The sequence below is a fragment of the Onychomys torridus genome, chromosome 1 (assembly GCF_903995425.1).
Source record: "Onychomys torridus chromosome 1, mOncTor1.1, whole genome shotgun sequence".
In the NCBI taxonomy this organism is placed as follows: Eukaryota; Metazoa; Chordata; class Mammalia; order Rodentia; family Cricetidae; genus Onychomys; species Onychomys torridus.
In genome coordinates this window covers 125,861,431-125,888,961 of record NC_050443.1, presented here as the reverse complement: position 1 = coordinate 125,888,961, position 27,531 = coordinate 125,861,431, and the positions used below count along the sequence as shown (strand labels likewise).

The following is a 27,531-nucleotide window of genomic DNA, read 5'->3' as shown; positions in this document are numbered from 1 at the left end:
AAGACGTTGGGCAATGGCCTCTACACTCTACTTGGGGCCCAAGTTTCACCCACTACCATGAGCAGGTTTTTTTAACTGCAAGGATCCCCAGCTGTTGCCTCAAAAGCTTGAGAGTGTTTCCTGATTTAATCTACTCCTGGCCTCACAAAGACTGGGACATATCCCAGAGGAACAGGTGTGAGATGCAAGATAAGGAAAGGCCCAAGAGACAGAGCTAGGGTCAGAGGTCATCCACAGGTTCCAGGGTGGCTGCTGCACCCTCCAGGGCCATTACTACAATGCTAAGCTGCCTCTGTACTTCAGCCCAAGCTTCAGATCCTGAGTTGGCGTCCTGTGCTCTAGCACAAGCATTGGCCAGACCTGGGAATGTGGCAGTAGAGGCGGTGTTGGGTGCCCAGAGCACGTGACTGTGGAGAAATAACAAGTTAACAGTCAGTGAGAGGTTGGCCTGGAACTCTGCATTGTCCACAGGCAGGCATAAAAGCCCCCGTCTGGTCTCTGAAAGAAAGGGCTTAGCAGTTCAGGGAGGATCTCATTCCCAGCCATCAGTGAGCAGGTGGTGCAGGGAAGCAGGAAACCGGCTAGATCGTTGCTCCACCCCACCTCCCAGGAGCTTGGGCATAGACTTACCTATAGTGTCGGTTCTCCGGAAAAGCCCTTGGGTTCAGGAATGCCCGTTCCAAGAGCATTAGCTGGTCATTGACCATCCGTACCTGCAAGGGACTGGAGGGCATGTGGGTCACCCCACAAGCCAGTAGTCTAGCTGCTGGCTTGATGTGTGCCCTTGGTACCCCCTCCAGACACCTGCCCACTGCCCATGCTCACTTAGGGCTGTTCTTCTGCAGTCTTGAGATGCGTTCGACCAAGGCTGCAGCTGCTGTCTTAAAGTTCTCCACTGCAGTCACCAGGGGACCTGGGAGAGGAACATCTGGCTTAGCTCTGCCTGGGGATACAGGGTTCCCCGAACTTCCATGTTGGGGTGTGCATACTCAGGCTGATATTATGCTGCTCTAATAGGGTGCCAAGACCCTTTTGGGCAGCCTCCAGGAAGCTGTGTAGTGTCTCACTGTAGTCACTGACATTGAGGGGCAAGAAGAGGCTGTCACTGAGCCGCAGAAGCACACTCCCAGCAGTCCGGGCCACAGCTTGGTGGCTGCTGAAACCTGTGGAGGGGACATGAGGCCAGGACTGCATCTTCAGCCCATCCTTCTATCCTCAGAATGTCCCTGTCCCCTCCTCACCAGGGTCCAGAAACTTCTCCATATAATCAAAGGTGTCAAAAGCCGTGTGGTAGGTAGGGTAGATCCTGGCTGAAGTCTTGCCCTAGAAGAATAAGGAAGAGGGGCTAGGCTTGGGTGGGAAAGCCACATTGTGTGAGCTGTGTGTCAGCATGGCCGCAGTCATCACATCCAGGATGTGGGCTTCAGAATTTCCACATAAAAGAAGGAACTGAGGCTCAGGGACTAACCTGCCTGGTATCTCCCAGGTAGGAAAGAGGAGGAGCTTGGGGCAGTAGAGTCAGATATGGGGATCCCAGCTCCACCACCCAAGGGCAGCAGAGCTAGTGGGAGAAAAGGCCTTAGAGCATCCACTCAAGAGGTGCAGGCCAGAGGAGCTGCAGCTCCCACCTCAGTCCCACAACAGTGTGTGACTCCTTAGTTCCCTAGCATTACTTGATTAGTGCTGACACCCACAAAAGCATTTCCAAACTCAATTCTGTTAGTCACTGTCATCCTACAACTGATTGACAGTAGTCTTTTCTTCCTCCTGACTAAGGCATAACGTGACACAACAGAGGATTGTAGAATGAGCAAGATGGAGCATCTGCGAATTGATGCAGTCAGCACAAATATTCGGTGAGTATACATGCTCAGAGAATCTAAGAAAGTTGGTGTGGTAATTTGAATGTAATTGGCTCCCATAAGCTCATAAGGAGGTGTGGCTTTGTTGGAGTGGGTGTGGCCTTGTCGGAGGAAGTGAGTCACTGTGGGTCACTTTGAGGTCTTCTGCCTGCATGCCACCATGTCCCACCATGATGATAACAGACTAAATCCCTGAAACTGTAAGCCACCCCAATTGGATGTTTTCCTTTATAAGAGTTGTTGTGGTCATGGTGTCTCTTCACCGCAATGGAAACCCTAACTAAGACAGTTGACCTGTGTTGCCATGTTAATCGTTAGTTTAAATTGTCGACGTGAGGATCTAGAATCACCTGGGAAGAGTCTCAAGAAGGGACTGTCTAGATCAGGATGGCCTATGGGCATGTCTGTGGGAGTCTATCTCGATTACATTCATTGGGGTGGGAAGACCATACTGGGTAGCACCATTCCCTAGGTCAGGGATGGAGAAACTAAACTGCACACTAGTGCATTCACTCATTGCTTTCCACCCTTCACTGTGAATGTGATATGTTCTCTGGAGTGCCTGCTACAGTAACTTCCTGCCATAATGTACTGTGACTTGGACTTGTGAGCCAAAATAACCCCTTCCTCCTCAAAGTTGCTTTTGTCAGGGTGTCAGTCACAGCAACAGGAAACAAAACTAAGACGCACAGCTGCTTAGTGAATGCGCTAGAGCTAGTCTGTACCAGACCTTCCCTGAGATTTGATGCAGCCGCACTGGGAGGGGAGTGGCGTGGCAGACTCTGCTCACCTTGTCATAGGTGTAGGCAAGGTCCATGGAAGAGATGCCCAGGAAGTGGATAAACGAGGCATAGTCGCTGCCTGCACCCAGTGTACCCAGGCTAGAGGAGGGAAGAGAAATACATTTGGAAGGTGCTTGATGAACGTGCTGGGCCTATGGTCCTCTGCCTTTCTGGTTTTGAGGCTCACCTGGGGACCAGACCATACACTGGACTACTGCGGTTGGTATACCGGAGCCAGTTGTCATAGATACTGAGGCTGCTGGGACCTGGAGCACTGATCTGGTACAGAGAGAAACCCAGCCTCAACAACTGGATGGGTCTCTGCCAGACTCCAATCTCCAGATCCACTGTGACCCCTGCCCCAGTCCTGCCCACCCCACTAGATCATCATACTCCCCTTGTACCTCTTTGGTGGCAGAAAAGATCACACTTTGTACAGGGGGCGTCCCCTGTGCCCTGAGGGTAGCATTGGCTATGGAAGGAATCAAGGAGACCTGTTCAGACCCAGCTCCTCCCTTTCCCAGCCCACCTTAGCTGGCAGAACTTCCCCTACCGAACACAGAGATGTCCACATTGATGTAGGCCACTGTGCGCTCCTGCAGCTTGCTGAGGAACTCCTACAGGGTCAGGGAACACCCCAGTCTGTTACAGCCCCATCCAGGAACCCCTTCCACCCATTCTACCCATTTGTGGGGTTCACTCACCTCTGTGAATTCTGTAGAGCCAATGAGCCCGAATTCCTCTGCCCCCCAGCTGGCAAAGATGATGGATCTGCGGGGTCGCCAGGTGCCTGGAGAGAAGAGGGCATGAGGAGTCGGAGGGCAGGGTCCTCTGACTTCAGGAGTAGGCTGGGGACATGGAAGGGATGGAGGAGCTAGAAAAGGTGTGCAGCCTGTGCCAGGGAGACCTAGCACCCTCCTGCCAACCTTCCAGGAGGGGTCTTCTTTCTAGTCTCCCTCTCTCAACACACCCGACCCCGGGAATCCCTGGGTCAGGGTCTCTCTTAGCCAGAATGCCCCACCTCCTCTCTGGTTCATGGTAGATCTGCTTTGAGGGAATCTGAACCTCTACCTCAATCTCAAAGCATCCCAGGAAATATTTGTTGATAATACATTAGTATTTGTCCAATGGATTTATCCCAAACCAACCATTACAACAGTATCTTTGCATTTCACAGTTGAAGAAAATTAGGCAGAGAGAACTTAAATGATTTGCCCAAGGTCATAGCCAGTAGGCAGCAGAGCCACGTTCAAATTCAGACATCTGCCTCCAGAGGCCTAGATTTATCCAGGGCCCCACCCTGCCTCCCACAGCATCCTGCAGCCTGGCTTCCATCTCCAGGCTACCTACCCACAGTGTGTCAGCCACACCCAAGGACTCTTGTGGGCCACAAGAATATATCGTAGAGATTCAGCTGTGTATTAAAGCTAAACCTTGACCGGCCAAGGGCCTGTCAAAAAGCAAGCCATTTATTATGAATATTTGGTGTTACCCAGCCTTTAATATTTCAGCTGTCTTTTGCTATGAAATCCTTGCGTGCCCAAACCAAGTGGCAAACAGTTCAGCTCCCCTGACCTGCTGAACCTACTAAGTTACTATCTGCCCTGCTGAGCCTAGGAGACAAGCTGGAGGGAGCCGCCTAGCTTTGTTTCCTGTGCTAAGGAAGCTCAGACCATCCCCTGGCCTTGAGGAGGCCTAGTGGTTCTCCAGAGCACTTTGATTGAGAACAAAAGAGGTTTTCACATATCAAGGTGAGAGATAAAACAACATTCCTGAGGAGGCAGGGAACCGCGTGCCCAAGGAAAGAAAAGGCAGGTATTTTCTGTAGACAGGGAAAGAACCGCGCACGGAGAAGAGAAAAGAGAATGGAAGAACTAGATGGGTAAGAACTTGAGAGGAACAAACTGAGATGGGGAAGAACTAGATTGAAAGGCTAGAAGAGAGAACTAGAGGAACGAGATGGAAGATGAGGAAGAGCCAGATGGGGAAGAACAAGATGAGAGAGAAGGAGATGGGAGAGGAGCTGATATGGGAAAGAACTAGATGGATGAGAACCTAGACGGGGCAGAACTAGATGAAGGAATTAAGATAGAACCTGGAGGGGACAGTAGATAGATGTAGAGAGAAATCAGGCAAGAAAGGAGCTGGGCATGAGAGCAGAATAGAGGCTATGTAGAGAGAACTGACACAGTAGAATAAAGTGTATGAACTAAGGAGTTTCCTGCACATGGATTCATTTCTTTTCATCGAAGATTAATTATCAGCTGGTTGTAGATTCTTCCCAGACCCTGGGAGGGGACTATCGAGGGGCTGGACCCCCACAGTCCCCTCATCGACGCCATATTCCCTCAGCCCCACATGCTCCCTGTGTTTGTCGCCTCTGGCTGCAGCTGGATCACTTGATCATTCTTGTTTGAGTCTTACACTGTTGTTCTCCAAAACGGGGTCGTGCTATAGAGTTCAGTCTGGCCTAGAACTAACTACTCATATAGCACAGGTTGGTTTTAAACTCACCATCCTCCTGCCTCAGCGTCCCCAGTGTTAAGATCACAGGCATGTGCTACCCTGACAGATCTCATCTTTTGTATCAGAGCCTGACTCCAAATTCACTATGTAACTGAGGTTGACTTTGAACTTCTAATTCTCCTGCCTCCACTGGGATCCAAGTGCTGGGATCCAATAAAGGGCCTCTCACATGCTAGGCAAGCAGTTTACCAACTGACCTGCAACTCCAACCCTTCACTTACTTATTTACTTACTGAGATAGGGTCTCACTCTGTATCCCCACACTTTTTCTTATCAGAAACGTAAAGCCTGATGGTAACCAGGCTTACCCAGACTCAGGGAGATCAACAAATGCCAGCATGGTGAAAGACAAGAAGAGCTGAGGAGCCGCCGAGAGACGAAAGGGCACAGGTGAGGCAGGCTCTCCAAGGCTCTCCTGTGTGAGTGCAGGTTAGCTTTGTTTACGGTTTTGGTGATGGTGGTGTTTTCTCATCTCCAGAAAGCACCTATCTTCATACCACTTATTAGTATTTCCTGACAATCTATAGGAGAATCCATTATTTAGATTCTGTCTACTTTGATGTATTAAACTATAATAAATGCATAAGGAAAATATTAGCTATGTCCAAGTAACCCCTTGGCTTTTGAGATGAGGTCTCCATGGCCAGGAACTCACCAAGTGGGCTAGACTGGCTGGTCTTGCTCAGAGCTCCAGGGCTGCTTGTCTCTCCCCAGCTCATCACTTGACTCCTCAGCCGATCTTGGCTGCATCTGCTTGACCTCCTGGCATTGCTACCAACTCTCCAGTTCGTGTCTCAAGTGCCTTTTCCAACCTGGACACAGACACCCTCAACCTCCTTCCTGCCAGCTCCTCTGGTTGCCACTATCCCTGGCTGCTCAGCTTCTTTCCTAGCTATGACCCCTTGCCCTACCTGAGAATCCACTACCCCTTCCTCTGAGAGACTCTGGTGCTGGAATGTCACCAGAATACTTTGACATGCCTTAAAAGGCATGGCACCCTAATGGGCAGAGCCTGGGCAGACCATGTTTACAGCCTGTGGGGCTGACTCTACCAGGACACACATCCTGAAGATGGCTGCATATATCAGTAATCTGTTCCTTGATCCCTGAGACTTCTTAGGCCAGGGGCTGGTGCCCAGGAACTTATGCCTCCAGAGCTCATGGCCGAGCTCAGGTGAGCCCTGAAGATGGAGGAAATGGAAGAAGTAGGCTAGAAATGACTCTGTGGCTTCTGGGGAAGTGACCAGGAGAGAGGATAGCAGCCTCACCCTTCTTTAGCAAGGTTCCCAGGACTCGGGAGATCTCCAGGAGGACAGCAGTGCCGCTGCTGGGGTCCACGGCTCCATGTACCCAGCTGTCCCGATGGTTTCCATAGATCACATAACGATCTGAAGGGAGGACCAGAGTCAGGCGGACCAAGGTGGGCTGCAACCGGGGCAGGACCCAGGGAGACTTGAAGGGGAGTGGCAGGGCTTGGACCGGAGGCTCACCAGGCTCCACAGCCCCCTGGATGATGCCCAGGACGTTGGAGGAGGGTCTCAGCTCCAGAGTGTTGTGGACACTCACTTTCACCTCACTAGGGAGTGAGAGGAAGGATATGATTAGAATTTAAGCCCCCTCCTGTCCCCTTATCAAATTCAGGAGAAAGTGAGGCCAAGAGAGGTGATGGCAGTCACTTGCCCAGCAGGACCAAGAAAAGCAATAAGCAAAGCTGGCCTGCCTTTGGTTGGGAGCCTCCTTAGCTTGGGAAGAGGGGACACTTGGTAGCAGGAATGCCCAGATGAGGAAGCTGACATTGGCCAGGAGTGCACTGCCAAGGTCATGGAGCATGTTCAAAGGAGGCAGTGGCTAGAGCTGGAAGTGGGTTTGGAGGGTCATAGCCCTTTCAGTGAGCTTCCCCCAAAGACCAAGCTGTTCTGGAGAGGGCTGGAGGACGGTCTTGAAGAGGGAAGAAGGAAAGTCAGGTAAGAGGTATCAGGGAGGAAGGGAGTTGGGGGACCTGGAGGGAAGAGAGAAGCCTCCTCACCTGTCTGCTGGGAAGCTCCCGTCCTGCTTGAAGCCGGGCCCCAGCTTATAGTCACAGCCCAGCGCTCCCTGCCAGGAATCTGGGGCAGAGGCTCCAGTGAGGTTACTGGGGAGGAAGAGGGTGCCTGTGAGGGTAAGTTTGCCATCTGCGGGTATCTGCAGACAGGCAAAGGACTGGGCACAGGCTCACCAGAGCAGGTCTTTGGCATCCTCAAAGCCAATGGGCTGAGCAGGAATTGGGGGAAATCCCGAGATGTTGTTAAGATTCAGGCGGAAAGTAGAGGGATGAGCTGGAAGGTATGGAGTCAGAGGGTCCCCAAAATACTCATAGTAGGAGCCTCTCTCCACACCAGAGGGAGGCAGCCCCCAGGAGTTGGGGAAGGTTTCGGTAGGCAAGCTCTTCCCATCATTGATATCGCCAGGGTCTGTGTACACCAGCACTCCGACCACTCCGTGTTTGGCAGCATTAATGGCCTGCAGAAGGCACAGAGGAGGCCGTGTGTGAGTGACAGATGGGGACAGGTATGCCCTATGCCTCCTCCTGTACCAGGCTTTTTCTTTTGGGCCACTAACCAGCTCCCAAATCATGTATGACACAGAGACTTATTAGTTGTGAATGCTCAGCCTAGCTTAGGCTCATCTGGCTAGGTCTTTTAACTTAACCTGTTTCTCTTCATCTTCCTTGTTTTTTTTTTTTTTTTGTTTTTTTTCTGAGACAGGGTTTCTCTGTGTGTCCCTGGCTGTCCTGGATCCTTGCTCTGTAGACTAGGCTGACCTCAAACTCAGAGATCCTCCTGCCTCTGCCTCCCCAGCGCTGGGATTAAAGGTGTGTATGTACCACCATCACCACGGGGAAAATGTATGACACTTGTAACTCCATCACCGAGGGATCAGATGCCCTCTTCTGGCCACTGAAGGCACCCACACAACACAACACAAACATGCACATAGACACATAAACAAACAAATGTCTGAAGTCCTTTTTCATTGAAAAATAAATAAGTTGGCAGGGATAGACAGAGTACTAGCTGTGCCAGACTATGGTGTGGAACGCAATAGGGAAGCAGAGGCAGGTGGATCTCAAATTCAAAGCTAGCCTGCTAAACAGAGCAAGTTACAGGATAGCCAAGGCCACACAGAGAAACCCTGTCTGCAAAAACAAAAACAAAACAAAAGAGCACTGGCTGCTCTTCCAGTGGACCTGGGTTCAGTTTCCAGCACAAACATGGCGGCTCATAACCATCCATAACTCCAATTCCAGGGGATCTGATGCCCTCTCTGGCCACTGTGAGTACTGAATTTATATTTGGGCAAAACACTCATACACATCAATTAAAATTACAAAAGAAAGTGGAGTTGAGGATATTAGAGGCCTATGGTGCAATGGGAGAAGAAGACATTATTAAATGGAATTTCAGTTTCAATTAAGCAAAACAAAGCAGGTGTGGTGGCGCACGCCTTTAATCCCAACGCTCAGATCTATGTGAGTTTGAGGCCAGACTTGTCTACAAATCCAGTCCCAGGACAGCCGGGGCTGTTACACAGAAAATCCCTGCCCCTGCCAAGAGTAAAGATATATTTTACTATTTATTTAAATTGTGTGTGTCTGTGCGTGTGTGTCGTGTGTCTCTAAGTGGGTTTGTGCACGAGTGGCTGAGGAGGCCAGAGAGGCCAGATCCCGTTGGAACTGGAGTTTTAGGTAGCTGTAAACCACCTGACATGGGGTCTGGGAACTAAACTCAAGCCCTCTGCAAGAGCAGTATGTACCTTTAGTAGCTGAGTCATCTCCAGAGCCTCTGGAATGTTGTTTCAAACAATGCTCCGGTGCTGAACATGGACAGTAATGATGGTGCATTGTGGCGGCATTCCTGCTGAGCTGGCTTGGCTCCAGAGGGCAGCCCCTAGCCCTAATCCTTCCTAGGTCTAACCACACCTTTTGTTTCTCTTATTACCCCTATGTGAATCTTGTTTGAGAGTCAAGGATCAGAGAGTCCCCCAAGGATCAAAGGCCTATGCAAAACTTGGTCCAGGAAACCCGGAAAACCGAGGAACCCGTTAATTCAAGTAACTTGCACCTGGCATTTGGTCTCTGGGAGAGCCTTTCAGGTTGCTTTGAAGGTACGAGATTAACTATCTAAACTGTAAAAAAAAAAAAAAAAAAGAGTAAATAAATATGCCCTAGGTGAAGGGAAAAGGGCTTCGGTCCTTCGTGGCTGGACCCCCCTGCAGCCATGATAGGCTAAATTCATTCTTAAGATGCCTCGGTGTCTTCATTCCACAGACCCGCCTGAACCCACACACTACACACAGCTACAGTGCATATCGCCAAGGTTCTTAACACACTGTAGACTTTGAAACTGTGACAGCCAGGCCACATGTGGTAGCTCACAATTCTAATCCTAGCACTCAGAAGGCTGAAGCGGGAGGATTACCTTGAGTTGAAGGTAAGCCTGGGCTACATAGTGAGTTCTAGGCTAGCCTAGGCTGTAACATAAGGCCTTTTCTCAATCTTCCCCACACATCATTTAAAAAAAAAAAAAAAAAAAAAAGGTGAGCATCACACTGAGCATGGAGGTGCACAATTGCAGCCCCAGAACTTGGGAGGCTGAGGCAGGAGGATTTGGGAGTTCAAGATTAACCTGAGATACACAGTGAGTTTCAAGCTAGATTTGGCTACATAATGAGACTCCAAAACAATGAAAAAACAAGCAGACAGACAAAAAGGAGATTAACAATTACGTAACTTGGTAATTACGCAAACCTCTAATACCAGCCTGTGGTGGGTGGGGGCAACAGGGTCAGAAGCTCAGGGTCCTCCTTAGCTACACAGTAAATTCAAGGCCAGCCTTTGCTACATGAGAAAAGGAAAATAAACTCTTCTCCCCAAGTTGCTTTTGTCATGGTGTTTATCACAGCAACAGAACCCTGACTAAGCCAGGCAGTGGTGGCCCACGCCTTTAAACCCAGGAGTCAGTGGCAGGAGGATCTCTGTGAGTTTGAGGCCAGTCTGGTCTACAGAGTGAGTTCCAGGTCAGCCAGAGACACCCTCCCTGTCTTGAAAAACCAATAAGAAAAAGAAAAAAAGAAAGAAACCCTGACTAGGTGAGATACCTCCCTTGAAAAGCTGGGGAAGAGAGCAGACAGCAGCTGTCCCAGCCCTTCCTCCTCTCTCTCTCTCTCTCTCTCTCTCTCTCTCTCTCTCTCTCTCTCTCTCTGTACACAAGTGTCTGTGAACATGGTCACTTTCCACCCTATTTTTGTTGTTTAGGTGTTGGTTTTATTTGTTTAGTCCTAGCTGTCTTGGAATTCTCTACATAGACCAAGTTAAAGCCAGACAGACCCTCCAATCTGGAGTTAAAGCTGTGCGCCACCACACCTGGCTTTATTTATTTATTTAACCTGAAAAACACTATGTAGACCAGGTTGGCCTGGAACTCACAGAGATCTTTCTATCTCTGCCTCCCTCTTCAGGGATGAAAGGCATGCTCCATTTTCACCATATTTTTTGAGATAGCCTTTCTCCCTGAAACCTAGAGCTTTCCAATATGACTAGACCGGCAGCCATCCATGGAGCCCCAGGACCCTCTGTATTGCAGAAAAGAGCCTGTAGGATGTGCCCAGGCCCCGGAGTACACAGTTGGTATCAGCAGACACTAAGTAGACTCAGGGTCTGAGCTCAGCACCCCGAGAAGGAGCAGGCCGTGCAGCAGATGCAAAGGTGAGACACGAACACTGGGAGTCTCCGAAGCATGGCCGGCCCTGGCCCGAGGGCCTGACTGCTCCAGAGTGGCGCCTGCCTTTGTCTCTCCAGTCTCACTGTGCAATCTCCTGGCTGGGGAGGAGATGCCAGCTATTAAGATGTTAGCCCGCTGCTTTCGCAGATTGCCAGGTCTGAATAAAACACAACTTAAAGAGTCAGTTCCTGGGCAGGTGAGCCGGCACGGCAGGTAAAAGGGGCTTGCCACCAAGCCTGACAACCCAAGATCAACACCCAGGACACAAAGTGGAAGGAGAGAACTGACTCCTGCAAGCTGTCCTCTGTTCCCACACACTCACAAACATTCTTCCCCTCAAATAAATAAATAAAATGAATAAATAAGTGTAAAAAACGGTTTAAAAAAGACTTTCTAAACATCTTTTTAAAATTTGCAATTAGCTGGGCAGTAGTGGCACACACCTTTAATCCCAACACTCTAGAGGCAGAGGCAGGCGGATCTCTCTGAGTTTGAGGATAGCCAGGACTACACAGAGATACCCTGTCTTGAGGGGAAAAAATAAAAAAGGAGCTTAAGAGCTTGGGTTTTTTACTCTATTGGGGTACCAGGCAGCATGAGCCGGGGTGTTCGGGGGACACCAGCCCACATAAGCTCGCAGCTCGGCCCCTTCCCTCTCCTAGCAATGCTTCCTCTGCTCTCTTCCCCTTGTGTTTCTGTACATCCCTGGCCCTTCTCCACCAGGTCCCTGCATGGTGAATGCTACTCACCTTGGCTCCACGCCCCACGCCCCCATAGCGAGTCAGGGCGATGGTGCCTTCAAGGTTGATGCCCCGAGTCTCTAGCTCCTTGAAGTCCTCTTCAGAGCCTCGGTTGGCATAGACGAGGAGGCCCTAATCCCAAAAGGAGAGATCTGTAGGCCAGGCTTGGCCAAAGGCAGGTACAAGGGGGTCCACAGATTGAATAGCAGAAACAAGAATTTTGGTTCTCTTTCCTCCTCACCCAAAGATATGTGTACCCCAAAAATGGCTCTCCTCTTCCCTATCTAGGTGTCTATACCAGGCTTTAAGCAGGGAGCACTAACTAGTGTTTGTTGAATGATGAACAGAGGCCAGGAATAACAGCAGCATGTGTAAGATCAGTGGGGAGGGGGGGCTTTGGGCTCCACTTGAAGCACTTCTCAGATGCCTCTGCTTTAGAGCAGGAAGAGGGGGAACCAAGAAGAACTAGAATATGGTAGTGGGGGATCCAGGCTCACCTTTGGGGTTCCAGGGGGTGCGTAGGCAGCATAAGGTTGCAACACATTGGGCCCCACCTGCTCCCCAGTCAGATTTTTCTCTCCAGGTTGGAAGGAGTGAAAGACAGTTCCACTGGAACCCACTGTGTGAGAAGGCTGGGTCAGCACCGGGCCTAGCCGCAGCCCTCACCACCGGGGCAGTCCTGGACAGGAACTCACCAACTTCCACAATGTTCGGTTGCTCCCGGCTGGGGAAGGAGAGCAGGACCTCATACTCATTGGTCTTGGCTGAGTCCAAGCCAGTCTCTGTATCCTGCCAACGCTCCAGCAGCAGCTGCACCAGGGCCTTATCCCGAGCGCTGGAGGCAACATGTGGCTCCTTGGAGAGTTCTCTGCAGGGTGAACAGGGGAGGGTGGAGTCTGTCAGGGCAGGCCTCTGGCTTACAGGGGTTTGGGAGGACCCACCTCTTACCGAAGGTTCTCTCTGATCCTGCTGGCATCTAGTTGTCCCATTACCAAGTCAAGAATGGCCAGGTCCAGGTCCTGGGAGTCTGAAGTGTTGGGGGCCGGAGGATCACTTGCTTTGGGGATGGCAAAGTGGCCCAGGATTATCCCCAGCCCCAAGAGGGCGGCAGCCCCAACGGCCACCCCCAGTATTTTAACCCAGTGCATCCTGTGGAAACAGCCCAGCAGCCCTCACTGGGCTGCTTTATATATGGGGTGTCCAGCTGGTTAACCATTACTCATGAGTAGTACTGTTCTTTTGCCCCTGCGGTGAAGAGACGGGGAACATCCTGTAGTACCAGCCAGGAGCTGACACCTGAACCACATTTTGAATTGTTTACCTGAAGGGCTCTCTGAAGGAACCAGGACAATTCTGGAACACTACAGCTGGCAAAGGGAATGGCCCTTCCATGGTTCCCCTGCCAAACTGACACCACAGGTCCGGGACATCCAGGGCCCTGCTGACTGCCCCACTGCAAACCCTGTCTCCTTTGCATCCTCGCCGAGGCCATTCAGTCTCCGACACTGGTGCCTTGATGGCTGGAGCAGACATTTAGTCAAATGACGTCATTTTGCTGGACAAGCTGTGTCATGTTAGACAATTCACTTAGCTTCTCTGAGTCCATTTTCCTCACTAGAAAACCGCACTGTCGGCTTCATGAAGAAGACACCGTCTGTGGAGATGTTACAGCCCAGTGTCAGAGCATGAAACGAGGGAAAGGCTGGCAGGATTTTCTGTCTCTGCCTCTCAGAAGGTCCGGTTCACGGAAGGAAGTGGGACTCTTGATGGGAGCCTAAACCTTGCAGAATCTAACCCAGGAAGCCCACATCACCCAGGCAAAGCAAGGTTCTCCATCCCCAGATGTGGAATTTACCCATCATCCTTTTTTTTTTTTCACAGACAGAATCATGTTGTGTAGCCCTGGGTGGCCTACAACTCTGTAGAACAGGCTAGTCTCAAACTCGCAGACATCTGCCAGCCTCTCCCACTTCTGCCGGGATTAAAGAGTGCACCACCGTGCTCTGCTCGCATTCATCTTATCTGTCCCTCCCACCATTCTGCAGCTCATCCATCCTTCCTCCCATCCTCTGGTCTTCCTCTTCCATCTCCCACTTAGCCCCTCACTCCTCTCCATCCACCCATTTTCTTATCTATTTCCTCCTATGCTTTACCCTTCATTTACTCAGCCCCCGGCAGGCCCTGGGGAAGCAAAGTCCAGTGGGAGAGATAGACTGGCTTGATGCTTATCAGGGCGCAGACTGTGGCCTTGGCTCTTATCAGAAGATTGTCAATCTGGAGAGCACTCACCTTCCTTAGGAGGAACTGGGGGACAGTTGCTAAGGTTAGCAACAGAGGTTCAGATGACACCCAGGGTACAACCACACCCCGTCCTGAAGGAGTTAGTTCTTGGAACATTGAAGCCACAGGTGGGACACCTAGTTAAGAGTAAGTGTGCAACTGTGCTCGAGTCTGGTTTGGGTCTCAGAGCATGCATAGTGAATGACATTTGAGAAGTCTACTCAGGCCAGGCTTGATGGTACCTGCAATCACAGTCCTCTGGAGGTAGAAGCAGGTGGACCACCAGTTCCAGACCAGCCTAGGAAAGAGTGAGTTTGAGGCCAGCCCCATGAAACCCCGCCTTAAAAAAGTGTCAGGAAGAAGGCTCAGTCAGTGGAATGCTTCTGTGAAGCATGAGGACCTGAGTTCCATCCCCAGCATCTCTGTACAAGGCTGGGCATGGTGGCTGCCATCTACAACCCCAACACCAGGGTTGGGGGAGTGGAGAGGGAATCCTTGGGGTCTTTCTGGCCAGCCAATACAGCCAAACTAGGGAGCTTCAGGTTCAATGAAAGACCCGATCTCAAGAAATAAGAAGGAGGGACTGGAGATGATTCAGCATGTATAGGACCCACCACCACCTGGCTGTTTGTTTGTTTGTTTTTTAAAGATTTATTTATTTATTATGCATACAGAAGAGGGTGCCAGATCTCATTACAGATGGTTGTGAGCTACCATGTGGTTGCTGGGAATTGAACTCAGGACCTCTGGAAGAGCAGTCAGTGCTCTTAACCTCTGAGCCATCTCTCCAGCCCTAACAAGATCATTTGTTTGTTTGTTTGGTTGGTTTTGGTTTTTTGAGACAGGGTTTCTCTGTGTAGCTTTGCGCCCTTCCTGGATCTCTCTCTGTAGACCAGGCTGGCCTCTAACTCAGAAAGATCCACCTGCCTCTTGTTTTTTTTTAAATACTAGTTATGTGGACCTGGTGTGGAGACTCACACCCTTAGTCCCAGAACTCGGGAGGTAGAGGCAGGCGGATCTCTGTGAGTTACAGGACAGCAAAGGCTGTTACACAGAGAAACTCTGTCTCAAAAACGACAAAACAAGGGCTGGAAAGATGGCTTAGAGGTTAAGAGCACAAATTGCTCTTCCAGAGGTCCTGAGTTCAATTCCCAGCAACCACATGGTGGCTCACAACCATCTGTAATGAGATCTGGTGCCCTCTTCTGTTGTGCAGGCAGATCACTGTCTACATAATAAATAATAAATCTTAATAAATAAGTCTTAGCCGGGTGGTGGTGGTGCACGTTTTTAATCCTAGCACTCTGGAGGCAGAGCAAGGCGGATCGCTCTGAGTTTGAGGCCAGCCTGGTCTACATAGTGAGTGCCAGGAAAGGCACAAAGCTACACAGAGAAACCCTGTCTCAAAAACCAAAAATAAATAAATAAATAAGTCTTAAAACAACAACAGGGGTTGGGGATTTAGCTCAGTGGTAGAGTACTTGCCTAGCAAGCACAAGGCCCTGGGTGCGATCCTCAGTTCAAAAAAACAAAAAAAAATAGGTATTTGTATATATGTGTCCATATTACAGCAAATATACAGAGGTCAGAAGATGGTTTAGTAACAAGTCCATTACCCACTGAGCCATGTTGCCACTCTCCTCTCTTAAGCCCACACACCTTCTCCCCACCCAGCTTTCAGTTTCTAGCTCTGGCCCATCCCCTTGTCCTGCCCTCCTCATACCATGGCAGAACAAGCAGTCCATGTCCCCATCTGAGGTCAGCCTCCACCCTGGACCTGGACCACTGTCCTCATAACTCAAGGGTGTGGCTCAGCAAGTCTTACTCCCTCCCACTCCTGTGCATGAACACTCACACACACGTGCAAGCATGCTTGTGTATATGTGGGGGCCCCAAAACAGCTTGACCACACAGCTGCCATGACAGGCTTACTGGCAGGCAACATCCAGATCCAGGAAAAGCCCTAAGCTGACCCCACCAAGGAAAGGCCTTCATCTAAGGAGAAATACCTGACATTCCAAACCTTCCAGCACACACCTATACCCCTAGATAAATGTCAGCCAATCAGGGTCCTGAACCCTGAAAATCCACTCCCCCCAACCTCTGCTATGATAAAAGCCCCACCCTGCCGGGCTCAGGGCTCTGTCCTCACTGCTTCATCACAGAGACCAAGCTCCAAGCTTGAAATAAAGGCTCGCCCTGGGCTGTGGTAGAGCATGCCTTTTATCCCAGCACTGGAGGCAGAGCCAGGCTGATCTCTGTGAGTTTGAGGCCAGCCTAGGCTATAGAGGGAGATCTAGGACAGGCACCAAAACTACACAGAGTTTTGCCAGGTTATTGGAAAATAATCTCAGAAAAAAAGAAAGGAAGGAAGGAAGGAAGAGAGAGAGAGAGAAAAAAAGAAAGGCTCTTTGCTTTTACATATGGGATTCGGTCTCCTTAGTGCTTTTTTGGGGGTCCCTATGATCTGAGCATAACGATATACATTTGCTAAGCAAACACACATACACACCTTATACACACACACACAAAAAAAATAATAAAATAAAAAATAAAAAAAACTAGATCCTGCTTCTCCTAGGCTTCTCAAGCAGAGGGCAGAGAATAATCAGAATTCACTAGGATACGTCACATTGAATCCTTTGACCCCAACAGGAGCCTGTCATCAACTGTGCTACAGATGAAGTATGTCCAGTCACAGTTCCTCAGCGCCAAGGCCTCAGCTGTGACTAGAATGGAAAGCAGGGATGAGCTGCAGCTCCACACTCACTCAGCAGGTCTCCAGACAGTGCCCACTGGCTCTGCACTTCCCTGAAGATGGCACCGGAGAACCAGAGGAGGGTTTGTCAGCCAGCCCAGTGTCTTGAGGACTAAGAAGTCTGGAGGATGTGACACAGTGTTCTGGTGAACACCAAAACTTCTTTTGACCACCAGATCCTGGGAAGCCAACCGAGTGTGAACTGAGAGGCCCTCTGAAGCCTTCACAGCTTCTCTGTGGGACTTGGATTTGAAAGACTATTAGGCAGGTACTGCCCGGCAGTGTCAACGGGACTGAGTGTAGGACAACACAGCTCTGAAGCCCAGAACCCTAGGGCCAGCTGAGCTAGGGCATTGATACCCCTGTGGCTGCAAGCTAGCTGGAGGCAGCCTGGCAACCTTGGTAATACCTAAGAGCCTGCTTTCCTGGGTTCCCAGGCCTGAGGCCTACCTGAGGGAACAGGTAAGTCAGGTCACAATGATCTGCTCTTGATGGAAGTCCCTAGGGTGGGGTACTCCTTCCCTGGAACCCCTCAAAGTTTCAGATGTTTCCCTTTTTTTAAAAAAGATTTTATGGGGCTGGAGAGATGGCTCAGAGGTTAAGAGCACTGGCTGTTCTTCCAGAGGTCCTGAGTTCAATTCCCAGCAACCACATGGTGGCTCACAACCATCTGTAATGAGATCAGGTGCCCTCTTCTGGCCTGCAGGCAGAACACTGTATACATATAAATAGGGCTGGAGAGATGGCTCAGCCATTAAAGGCTAGGCTCACAACCAAAAATATAAATAAATAAATCTTTAAAAAAAAAAAAAAGGCCAGGCAGTGGTAGCGCACGCCTTTGATCCCAGCACTCGGGAGGCAGAGCCAGACGGATCTCTTGAGTTGGAGGCCAGCCTGAGCTACAGAGTGAGTTCCAGGAAAGGCACAAAGCTACACAGAGAAACCCTGTCTCGAAAAACCAACAAATAAACAAACAGGGACTAGAGAGATGGCTCAGAGGTTGAGAGCACTGGCTGTTCTTCCAGAGGTCCTGAATTCAATTCCCAGCAACCACATGGTGGCTCTCAACCATCTATAATGAGATCTGGTGCACTCTTCTGTATGTATAATAAATAAATCTTTAAAAAACAAACAAACAAACAAACAAAAAGTGTAATGGGACAATTAGTTATTGCTGACGGTGAAGTCCTGAGGAAAATGATGTATTGTGGATGATATGCATTCGCAACATTCACAACATGCCCCCACGGTTGGGCATGCCTGGCAGACCTAGACACTTCCGCCTAGTTATTTCCCATTCAAAATAGCCATTTCCGGGTCAAAACATCTCGCATGACTAGGACTCCGTGGCTTTGCATGGTCGCATAAAGCGCGTGCACAGCCATGTGATCTACGCGCATGCGGGGAGTAGCCACATGAGTTCCGGCTCCATTTTTGTACCGGTCTCTCTCTTTCCTCTTGACCACATGTGTTTCCCACAGGCCTGTTCACGTCTGTCTCTTTCTCTCCTATCTTAATAAAACTCTTCTGTGGATTTGTCGTGTTTTGGGACGTTTCCTCGCCAGATAAGAGCGCCAAATAACTAACAGTGGACCCCTCCTGACTAACCTGGCAAGGGCTTGAAATCATCACCAGAGACAGTTTCTTTCATATCAGAAACTGGTTCCGGGCCAGAGATGGCTCAGCTTGCCACACAAGCCTGGGGACGTGTTTGATCCCTGGAGCTCATGTGAAAAAGGTGAAGAGAGGGAATATCTCCACAGAGTTGTCCTCTGACACCCACAAGCATTGCAGCACATGTGCCTTTCCCTTATTATTAACTATAATTTAAAATTTTGTTTCCTTATTAATGTCAACCAGTCTAAGGGTTCAGAACGCTTAGGAGCATTTTATTGTGTTGCCCGGTCCTATTGGACTATACTTCAAGATGAAACCAATCTAAAGTGAATAATGTGGACACAAAGGGGGTGGGTGTAAGCGCTGTGGCTCAGATGGAAAGGGATTCTGCCAATCCTGAGCCAAGGAACTGTTACAGCTCGGATGGAAAGGTCTTCTGGCAATTGGGAGCCAGGGAATACCACAGGTCACAGTAAGCTCAGCAGCTTGCAGCCCTGCTCTCGGGAAAGGCTTCCCACTGTAACAGCTCTGCTCCAGAGTAGGAGGGATTCCCCAGGGTAGTTGTTACAATTGCGCTCCGGTTTCCCGGAGTTGTCCACTCTGCTAAGGGAAGATTTCCCCAATGAAAGTATTACAGCTCAGCTCCGCTCTGCCCAGGTTGGTCTGGTCTCTGCTCTGGCAAAAGAAGGTCTCACCTAAACCTCAAGAGATTTATTGGGAGGGAGGAGCCAGGAAAGTGGCTGCCTCTGCCAGGGTGACAAAGGGGCAGCCGCAAACTATATAGGGCTTCTTAGGGGCGGAGTTTGTCCAGGAAGAAGATTGCAGATGGGCATTGGTCAGATTTCAGGTCTTGAGCTCAGATTTTGCTAGATCTCGTGCTCAGGGATTGGTTGGTTGTCTGCCCAAAGATCAGTTTGTTTTTCCTGCTCAGGGACTGGTTGGTTACTTTTCTGCTTAGTTGGTCAGGCGCAGATTTGACTCTGGTTTCAGAGCCAAAGTGTTTCTTTCACTAGCCCATTTTGGCCTTTTGGCTCTAATTTCAGGGCCAGGGCATATTTCTTTCACTGGCTCTGATTCTAGGGCCAAAGTATGTTTCCATGGCACCGGTTTCAGGGTCAGCGTATATTTCTTTGGCTCCGGGTTCAGGGCTAAAATGTTTCTTTCACTGGCTCTGATTCTAGGGCCAAAGCGTGTTTCTATGGCTCTGGTTTCAGGGTCAGCGTATGTTTCTTTTGTTCTGGGTTCAAGGCTAAAGTGTTTCTTTCACTGGCTCTGGTTTCAGGGCCAGGGTGGGTTTCTTTGGCTGGCCCTTTTACCCTACAGTGAGAATAGGTTTTATTACCATAATTGTTCAGCTGGAACCCCCAGCTCACCCGTGCATGGGCCAGAATGCCCCATTCCTCTCTCTCTCCCTCCCTCTCCAAACCCCACCTGCTCAGAGTCTCCAGACAAAGGAAAGGTGCCCAAAGCCCAGTTCCGCATTCTTGGCCCCTGCTGCAACCCTTTCCCGAGCCACCAGCAGCCCAGATATCCCGTCTCACTGCTCAGCTTTGGACCATACCTGAGCACAAACCCAGTTTCTGGCAGACACCTCATTACCCCTTGCCTACACCCTACAAAGAATCCCTGCTTCACTCTAGGGCTGTGGCTTCTCTGGCCTCCACCTCTGGGACTGGGGAACTGGGCTGGTGGTTGCTCTCTTCAATATATATACCTATTGTTTTACTTTTTCAATGGGCTTGATTTGGCTTACTGCGTTGGCAGAGAAACCTCTGGGGGGGGCAGGGAAGACAGAAAACGTATTAATAAGTAGGAAAATTTTTATCTATTGGGGAATTTTTTTTCTTTTTATTATTATGTGTTTTAATTTTATACATCAGCCATGGGTTCTCCTGTCCTCCCCACTCCTGCCCCCCCCCCCACCTTCCCCCCAGCCCCTCCCCTCCAGTCCCAGATCCTCCAGGACCAAGACACCTATTGGGGAAATTTTTTAAGATTTGTTTATTCATTATGTATACAGTGATCTATCTGCCTGTATGTATGTCTGCAGGCCAGAAGAGGGCATCACATCTCATTACAGATGGTTGTGAGCCACCCTGTGGATGCTGGGGATTGAACTCAGGACCTCTGGAAGAACAGCCAGTGCTGTTAACCTCTGAGCCATCTCTCCAGCCCAGGGAAATTCTTTTATACATGATAAATGAGAGTCTCTAATAAATGTGGGGAGAGGTCCTCAGTTAAGTGCATTTCATGTAACTGTTGCCAAAACACCCCTGGCCAACCTCAGTATTGGGTGGTTCCTCTGGGAAAATGATGTTGTACAGCTTTGCCAGTGGTCAAGGATGGCAGGAAGAGGGTGAAGAGGATGCCTGGGACCCTTCCAATCATCAGATAAGAATTGGGTCTCTGGGCCGGGTGGTGGTGGCACACGCCTTTAATCCCAGCACTTGGGAGGCAGACGCAGGCGGATCTCTGAGAGTTCGAGGCCAGCCTGGGCTACCAAGTGAGTTCCAAGAAAGTCACAAAGCTACACAGGGAAACCCTGTCTCGAGAAAAAAAAAAAAAAAAGACTAAAAGAATTGGGCCTCTGAAGAGATGTAGTGTTGAATTAAAGGTGTGAGCTCTGCTCAGCATGAGCTGAGACAGGGCCAGACCACATGCGCCCTCAGCTTGGAACAACCCCAGCACTACAAAGCCAAATGGAGAGAGAGAAGAGGGGCTGGAGCTGTGTTTCAATGGTAAAGCACTTGCCTAGCACATGTGAGGCCCTGGCTTTGATTCCCAATTCTGGGGGTGGCAGGAGAGTCAAGTCTGGTTGAAGGAGGAGCGTCAGGCAGGGAACTCCTTCTGGATGGTGTCTGCAGGCCCAAGAGCAGGCACGAAGGTCACCTGACTCCCCCCCCCCTCCCCCCCCCTCCCCCCCCCCCCCCCCCCCCCCCCGTCCTTTCTAGGGTTTCCTATCCTTTTTAAACTTAAGAGGATTAGAGAGGAATTCTAGCTTGGGCTCCAAACATGTCTAGGTTATTTACCCGAAGTGGAGTAGGGTGCAACTGGCTTTTACCAAAAGTTTTCCTCCCCAGCTACTGCTCATTCCCTACTGTGGTGATTTTGTTTGTGCTTTAACAAATAAAGCTTGCCTGGAGATCAGAGTGCAGAGCCAGCCACTAGTTAGCCATAGAGGCCAGACAGTGGTGGCGCACACCTTTGATACCAGCCCTTGAGATCTCACATCTTTGATCCCAGCACGAGGGAGGTGGAGTCAGGAAGTGATATGGCTGGGCAGAGAGGGATATAAGGTGAGAGGGGACAGGAGCTCATCCCTTTCAGGCTGAGGAGTTGGCGAGGTAACAGGTAGCTGTGGCTTGCTCCTTTGTCTGATCTTTCAGCATTTACTCAGATATCTGGCTTTGGGTTTTGTTTGTTTGTTTGTTTGTTTGTTTTCCAGACAGGGTTTCCCTGTGTAGCTTTGCGCCTTTCCTGGAACTCACTTGGTAGCCCAGACCGGCCTTGAACTCTCAGAGATCCGCCTGGCTCTGCCTCCCAGTGCTGGGATTAAAGGCGTGCGCCGCCACCGCCCGGCACTACTATACATTTTTCTTTTCTTGGTTTTTCGAGACAGGCTTCTCTCACTGTGTTTCTCTATTCTCTAGACCCTGCTATTCTCCTCTCTCACAGAGAGCCCTCACCAGGTCCAGTCTGCTGGCCATGTTCAGTCTACTTTCTTTCTCTGCTCTGGACTCCTTCAGGAAATGTCTCTGGCTGTTCTCTCATCTCCACGGTAAAAACTTCCCCTTAACCACACCATGGAGCAGTCACACTTTCATCTATACAGGTTACCTTTGTCATTTCCCACAGCATAGGCCAGGTTAGCTGGCCTCAGAGCTTCTGGATCTTTCTTCTCCACCCCCCATTTCTCAGGAGTGCTGGGATTGTACCCACTTGTGCTATGTGGACTCTGGAGACTGAACTCAGGTCCTCCAGCATGTATGACAAGGGCTTCACTCATTGAATCACACCCACCCTAGTCTGTCTTTGGAAATTGGGGCTTCTCTTCACACACACAGCTTGTCTCTCTCCCTTTAGGGATTGTGGATGCCTAGTGAGCTCCCTAGGCTGGACAAAAAATGAGAGGCAAAGTCCTCAGGCAGTCTCAGCCCAGATCTAAAAGCTTCTCCAGGCCCTCAGGAGTTCCCACCATCTCCCTACTTCCTACCCCATGGCCTACAAAAGGGGTAGTGACTTGTAGGAGGTCACAGGTGGGAAGAAATCCTTACTGACCTCAGTGTGTTGTATCTGTACTCTCCCATTACAGCCTTGATCCTCAAGGATGATTCCCTGTCCTACCCTGGACTTACCACAAAACACTCCTTGAGTGAGTCTGAAAGCAGGGCTGGGGTATTAGGAAGGTCCAGAGACTCAGCTCTCCGTGGAGTGGCTGGATTCTACTCTATCCAAGTGACAGGCCCATCTTGGTTCTGCAACTCAGTGGGGATCTTTATTGCTGGGGCTTAAAGAGGGGCTGACTGATGGAGCAGCCTCCCAAGGAGGTATCCTTTCTCTGGTCTCACGCCTGGCCAGGGCTGATTGCTGTTCCTTTGAGACCCTATCTTCTGATAACAGGGTGGCTGCTGGCATTGGTATGGGATGCCCAAGGGAGTACCGCTGGGTAGAACCTCTCTTCAGATACTTAAGAGCGAAGGCTTCCTCCTTGGTGTCTTCTGATTTCTTGTGGGTGCCCTCTGTTTCCTCTTGGGAGACTCTGGCTATCTCCTGGGTGACTCTAGGGCCCTTTGAGGTGACCAGACTTTCCTCCAGGTTCTCATACAATGAGGTAGCCTGGGACAAAAGATTGCAGGACCTGAGCGGGTGGCTGACCAGCAGGACTACCTTCATCCCCAGGGGCAAAGGGGTGAGGCTGGGGGCAGGGAGGAGCCAGGGCAAGGCATGGCTCTGGGGCTGAAGGTCTCACCAGGTTTTCTAGCTTCTCTTCAAGGACCAGGTTGTCCCTCTGGTTACAGTTCAGGGCCTCCTGAAGCCTAAGGCAAAGGAGAGGCTCCCTGAGCCCCAAGCTTCCATCCAGGCACTTCTTGCATCAGCTCTGCTGGCTAGCGCTTCCTGAGGAGGCTGGACTTACCCACACTACCACTGCAGAGGGAACAGTCCTTCTATACGGCTTGCACCAGCCGCTTTCTCCCTTGTAAACAATGGTTTGGTTTTGTTGTCTCAAGACAGGGTCTCGTTATGTAGCCCTGGATGGCCTGGAATTCACCATGTGAACAAGACTGGACTCAGACACAGAGATCCGCCTGCCTCAGCCTCCTGGTGCTGGGATTTAAAGGTGTGGGACACAATGCCCAGCATTCTTATCTATTTACTTTTTTAATTATTTATTTTATGTGCATTGGTGTGAGGGTATCAGACAATTAGACAATTGAACCCGGATCCTCTGGAAGAACAATCAATGTTCTTAACCACCGAACAATCTCTTGAGCCTCCCAGCACTGTCTTTAAGATTTACTTACAGCACACGCCTGTAATCCCAGCACTCGGGAGGCAGAGGCAGGTGGAAGGTGGATCTCTGTGAGTTCGAGGCCAGCCTGGGAAAGGAAAGGCTCCAAAGCTACAGAGAGAAACCCTGTCTCGAAAAACCAAAAAAAAAAAAAAAAAAAAAAAAAAAGAAGTATTATTTCTGCTGGGTGGTGGTGGTTTAGACCTTTAATCCCAGCACTCAGGAGGCAGAGGCAGTTCCAGGACAGCCAGGGCTACACAGTAAAACCCTGTCTTGAAAAAAAATGTTTTTTTACTTATTTCTAGTTTACACTATGAATGTTTTGCCTGCTTCTGTGCCTGGTGCCCTCAGAGGCCAGAAGAGGGAATCAGCTCCTTTGGGATTAGAGCTATAGACAGCTGTGAGCCTCTATGTGGGTGCTGGGATCTGATCCCAGGACCTCTGTAAGAGCAGCCAGTGTTCCCAACTGCTGACTCATCTCTCCAGCCCCTTCTCTTAATTTTTATTCATTGTAAGTAATTAATAACATAAATTTGAGGCAGATTCTCATGTTGCTCAGGCTAGCCTCATGCTTACTCTAGAGACAAGTTCAAGACAAGGTATTGAACCCATGATCTTTCTGCTTTCACCCACCACTGCTGAGAGAAGGCATGCACCACTACACCTAGTTTATACAATACTGGGATTGGAATCCCAGCTTCCTAAAAGGCAAAAACTCAACCAACTGAGCTACATCCTCAACCCTTATTTCTTATTTATTTATAACAAGGTCTCAGTAGCTGACAGAGAATTCTCATAGAAAAGATGATATTGAACCCCCCTAGTCTTCCTGCTTCCACCTTCAAATGCTGGGGTTGCATGTGTGTACCCACACCCAACTCTTCTTTAGCAAGAGACAGGCTGCTTATCACCTGGGCTGGGCCATGAGTCCTGTGAGGTCTCCATGGAGCAGGGCAGAAAGCTGGCCATCCCTTTGAGCTGTATCAGGGCTGATTCAGGACTCTATGGTTGCAGGTTGAGTTTCTATGAAATCAGCCCTGCCTGAGAACTCTATGCCAGCAGTGAGTGAGTGGAAACCTGCATTGTTCAGATCCATGGTTATAGGCATGAAGCAGTGGAGGAAAGGCAAGACATCCATCCCAGGACCTCTGTTGCCAGGTAGAATTGAGCAGACCCCAAGCTCTACTGGCTGACATCACAGAACAGAACCCCTCCACAGCCAGTTACCTATCTAGTTCTTTGACAGTTAAAGGTAAGAATCTTCAATACACTAGACTCCTGCCACTCAGCCATGGCTGTGGTCACTAACCAGTGGGGCAGATCCTGAGCCTGTACGATAGGATACTTCTGCTTGGGAGGTGAGCTTGTCTAGGTTGGACAGAATAAAGACAAAAGAGAACACAGGCAGAAGATTCAGGGCAAGTGAAGAGCCACAGCCACGGCAGCAGCCAAAGCCCTCAGCTAAGAACCAGTCCTGGCTTCAGCATCCTGTCCTGCAAATTGGCCCCACATGTCCCTGAAGCTCACCTCTTGCAGTCCCTCTGCAAATTCTGTATCTCCTCTGAAGTCCGCTTAGTGCCCCAGTCATCCCGACCCAGGAACTGTCTCTCCAGTGCCTCCGTGTCCCTGGGGAGGTGATAGCAGACCTCAGGGTCTGGAGGCCAATTTTTAGTTCCCAGCCTGGGACCCAGCTCCATCAGTCATGTGTGGGCCTTCCTGCTGTTCAGCACAGGTTTGAATGGTGGTGGTGGTGGTGTGGTGGGTTGTCCTCCACCTCCCTCAGATAATGCCCACCCACTCACAGACACACACCCATTCAGGCAACCTTACGATTCAGCATCTTTGGGCTCAGGGGTGTTCAGGAGTGTAAACAGGAATGCAACAGTGGGTTCCGACTGCTGGTCCGACTTTTGCTCTGAAGATGGCTTTGCAGAGAAGGTGCCTTGGTGACTGGAGGGGCGTGGGGCTTCCAACCCAGGAGCCTAGCCCTTCTTCCTCCCCTTTTTGCCCTTTCCGTTACTCTGCTTTACAGGGATTTGGTCTCTGTGCCCCTCAGCTTATGGGGAGGCAGCACTGGGAAGGACAGGGCAAGTGAGTTTTCTCCTAGAGGAGGCCCTCCAGCTGGAGGACCCAAGACGCCCCAGCAGCAAGAGGAGTTTGAGGATCGGAAATACAGGTCTTGGCCCAGGCTAAAGAAGAGTTTCTGTAGCCCACCTCTCTCCCTTGCCTTCTGTCTTAGGGTCAGCAGGAAATGAGGGGCCCTCAGAGCTTGCTGTCACCTCCACGCTGTGCTCCCTGGAGCTCCCTGGTTCTTCTAGCCGTGGCTCAGCAGGCTTCATCGCTGTTGTCAGTGTCTGCATGGAGTGGGCACTCAGTTTGCCTGTGGGAGCCTGAGGGAGACAGATCTGCTTGGTGACCCGCCTCCCCATCCTATTTGCTTGCCTTTCCTTTCTTTCCTTCTTTCTTTCTTTCTTTTTTTTCTTTTTTTTGTTTTTCGAGACAGGATTTCTCTGTGTAGTTTTGCACCTTTCCTGGAACTCACTTGGCAGACCAGGCTGGCCTCAAATTCACAGAGAGCCTCCTGCCTCTGCCTCCTGAGTTCTGGGATTAAAGGTGTGCACCACCACTGCCCGCTGTTTGCCTTTTCTAACAAGCTTGGTTTTCTTGGGGTAGTAATTGGTCTAGGGAATGGCTATTACCAGCTCTGTCCAGCAAGCCAGAACCCCCAAGCTAGTGTTGACAGACCATGGTGCAGCCCAGATGGTAAAGGCCTCAGCAAATATGATGCAGGATGCTGTGTTGATGTTAATGCTGTCACCATGACAATCAGAATCACCTAGGAGACAAATCTCCTGGCATGTCGCTACACTGGGTTAACTGAGGGAGGAAGAGCCGCTCTGGATATGGATGTCACCATCCCAGGGGCTGGGGGCCTAGACAGAATGAGAAGCAGAAAGAGAGCTGAGCACTGGCACTCATCTGGCCCTGCATCACAAACGCAGAAGCAATGTGACCAAACTCAAGCTCCCATGACATTGCCACCACAATGAGCACGTCCTCCCACTGTGAGCCCAAATAACCTTCCTTCCTTCAGCTGTCTCCTCAGGTATTTGCCACATGAGGAGAAAAGTGATCAGCACACAGAGTTTTCAATTTAAAAAAAAAAAAAAAAAAAAGCCAGTATATTGACACTGTGCATCTGTGCATGGCCCATGTATGAAGATGGGAAGACCTTCCACCTTTGACTTGAAGCAACACACCTGGGCTGTTAGCCTTTTTTTAGAGGCCTTCACCCACGGAGTCATCTCAGGAGCCCACGACCATCTCCAGGGTGTTAATCCAATTACAAGCCCAAAGTGAATACTTTAGGCACAGCTGTAGTCTTAGTACTCAGGGGGTGGAGGAAGGAGGATCAAGACTTTAACAACAGCCAGGCGGTGGTGGTGCATGCCTTTAATCCCAGCCCTGGAGGCAGAGGCAGGCAGATCTCTGAGTTCAAGATCAGCCTGGTCTACAGAGTAAGTTCCAGGACAGCCAGGGCTATACAGAGAAACCCTGTCTCAAAAACAAAACAAGGTCCTGAGTTAAATTCCCAGCAACCACATGGTGGCTCACAACCATCTATAACGGGATCTGATGCCCTCTTCTGGCCTGCAGGCATACATGCAGGCAGAACACTGTATACAAAATAAATAAGT

At 50.1% G+C, this 27,531-nt stretch overlaps 1 protein-coding gene across 1 annotated transcript; it reads right to left on the bottom strand.

Annotated features, from left to right (window-relative positions):
- Positions 1 to 176: 176 nt before the first annotated feature.
- Positions 177 to 12,817, bottom strand: Naaladl1 (N-acetylated alpha-linked acidic dipeptidase like 1). The gene is made up of 18 exons (XM_036202733.1): positions 12,618 to 12,817; positions 12,365 to 12,537; positions 12,167 to 12,288; positions 11,679 to 11,801; positions 7,386 to 7,669; positions 7,197 to 7,301; positions 6,661 to 6,746; positions 6,439 to 6,558; positions 3,349 to 3,434; positions 3,198 to 3,261; positions 3,049 to 3,116; positions 2,832 to 2,923; positions 2,653 to 2,743; positions 1,242 to 1,323; positions 990 to 1,163; positions 826 to 913; positions 631 to 723; positions 177 to 407 (listed from the first exon to the last, which is right to left on the bottom strand). The coding sequence occupies exons 1-18, from the start codon at positions 12,815 to 12,817 to the stop codon at positions 221 to 223; spliced, it is 2,238 nt and encodes a 745-aa protein (XP_036058626.1). The 3' UTR covers positions 177 to 220.
- Positions 12,818 to 27,531: the final 14,714 nt, after the last annotated feature.

Excerpts from the sequence above, each read along its gene's own strand:
- Naaladl1 (XM_036202733.1), bottom strand. The coding sequence starts at position 12,817 with ATGCACTGGGTTAAAATACTGGGGGTGGCCGTTGGGGCTGCCGCCCTC. Across the intron at positions 12,538-12,617 it reads AGGATCAGAGAGAACCTTCG|AGAACTCTCCAAGGAGCCAC; the intron begins GTAAGAGGTGGG and ends TTCACCCTGCAG. Across the intron at positions 11,802-12,166 it reads CACCCCCTGGAACCCCAAAG|GGCCTCCTCGTCTATGCCAA; the intron begins GTGAGCCTGGAT and ends TTTTGGGATTAG.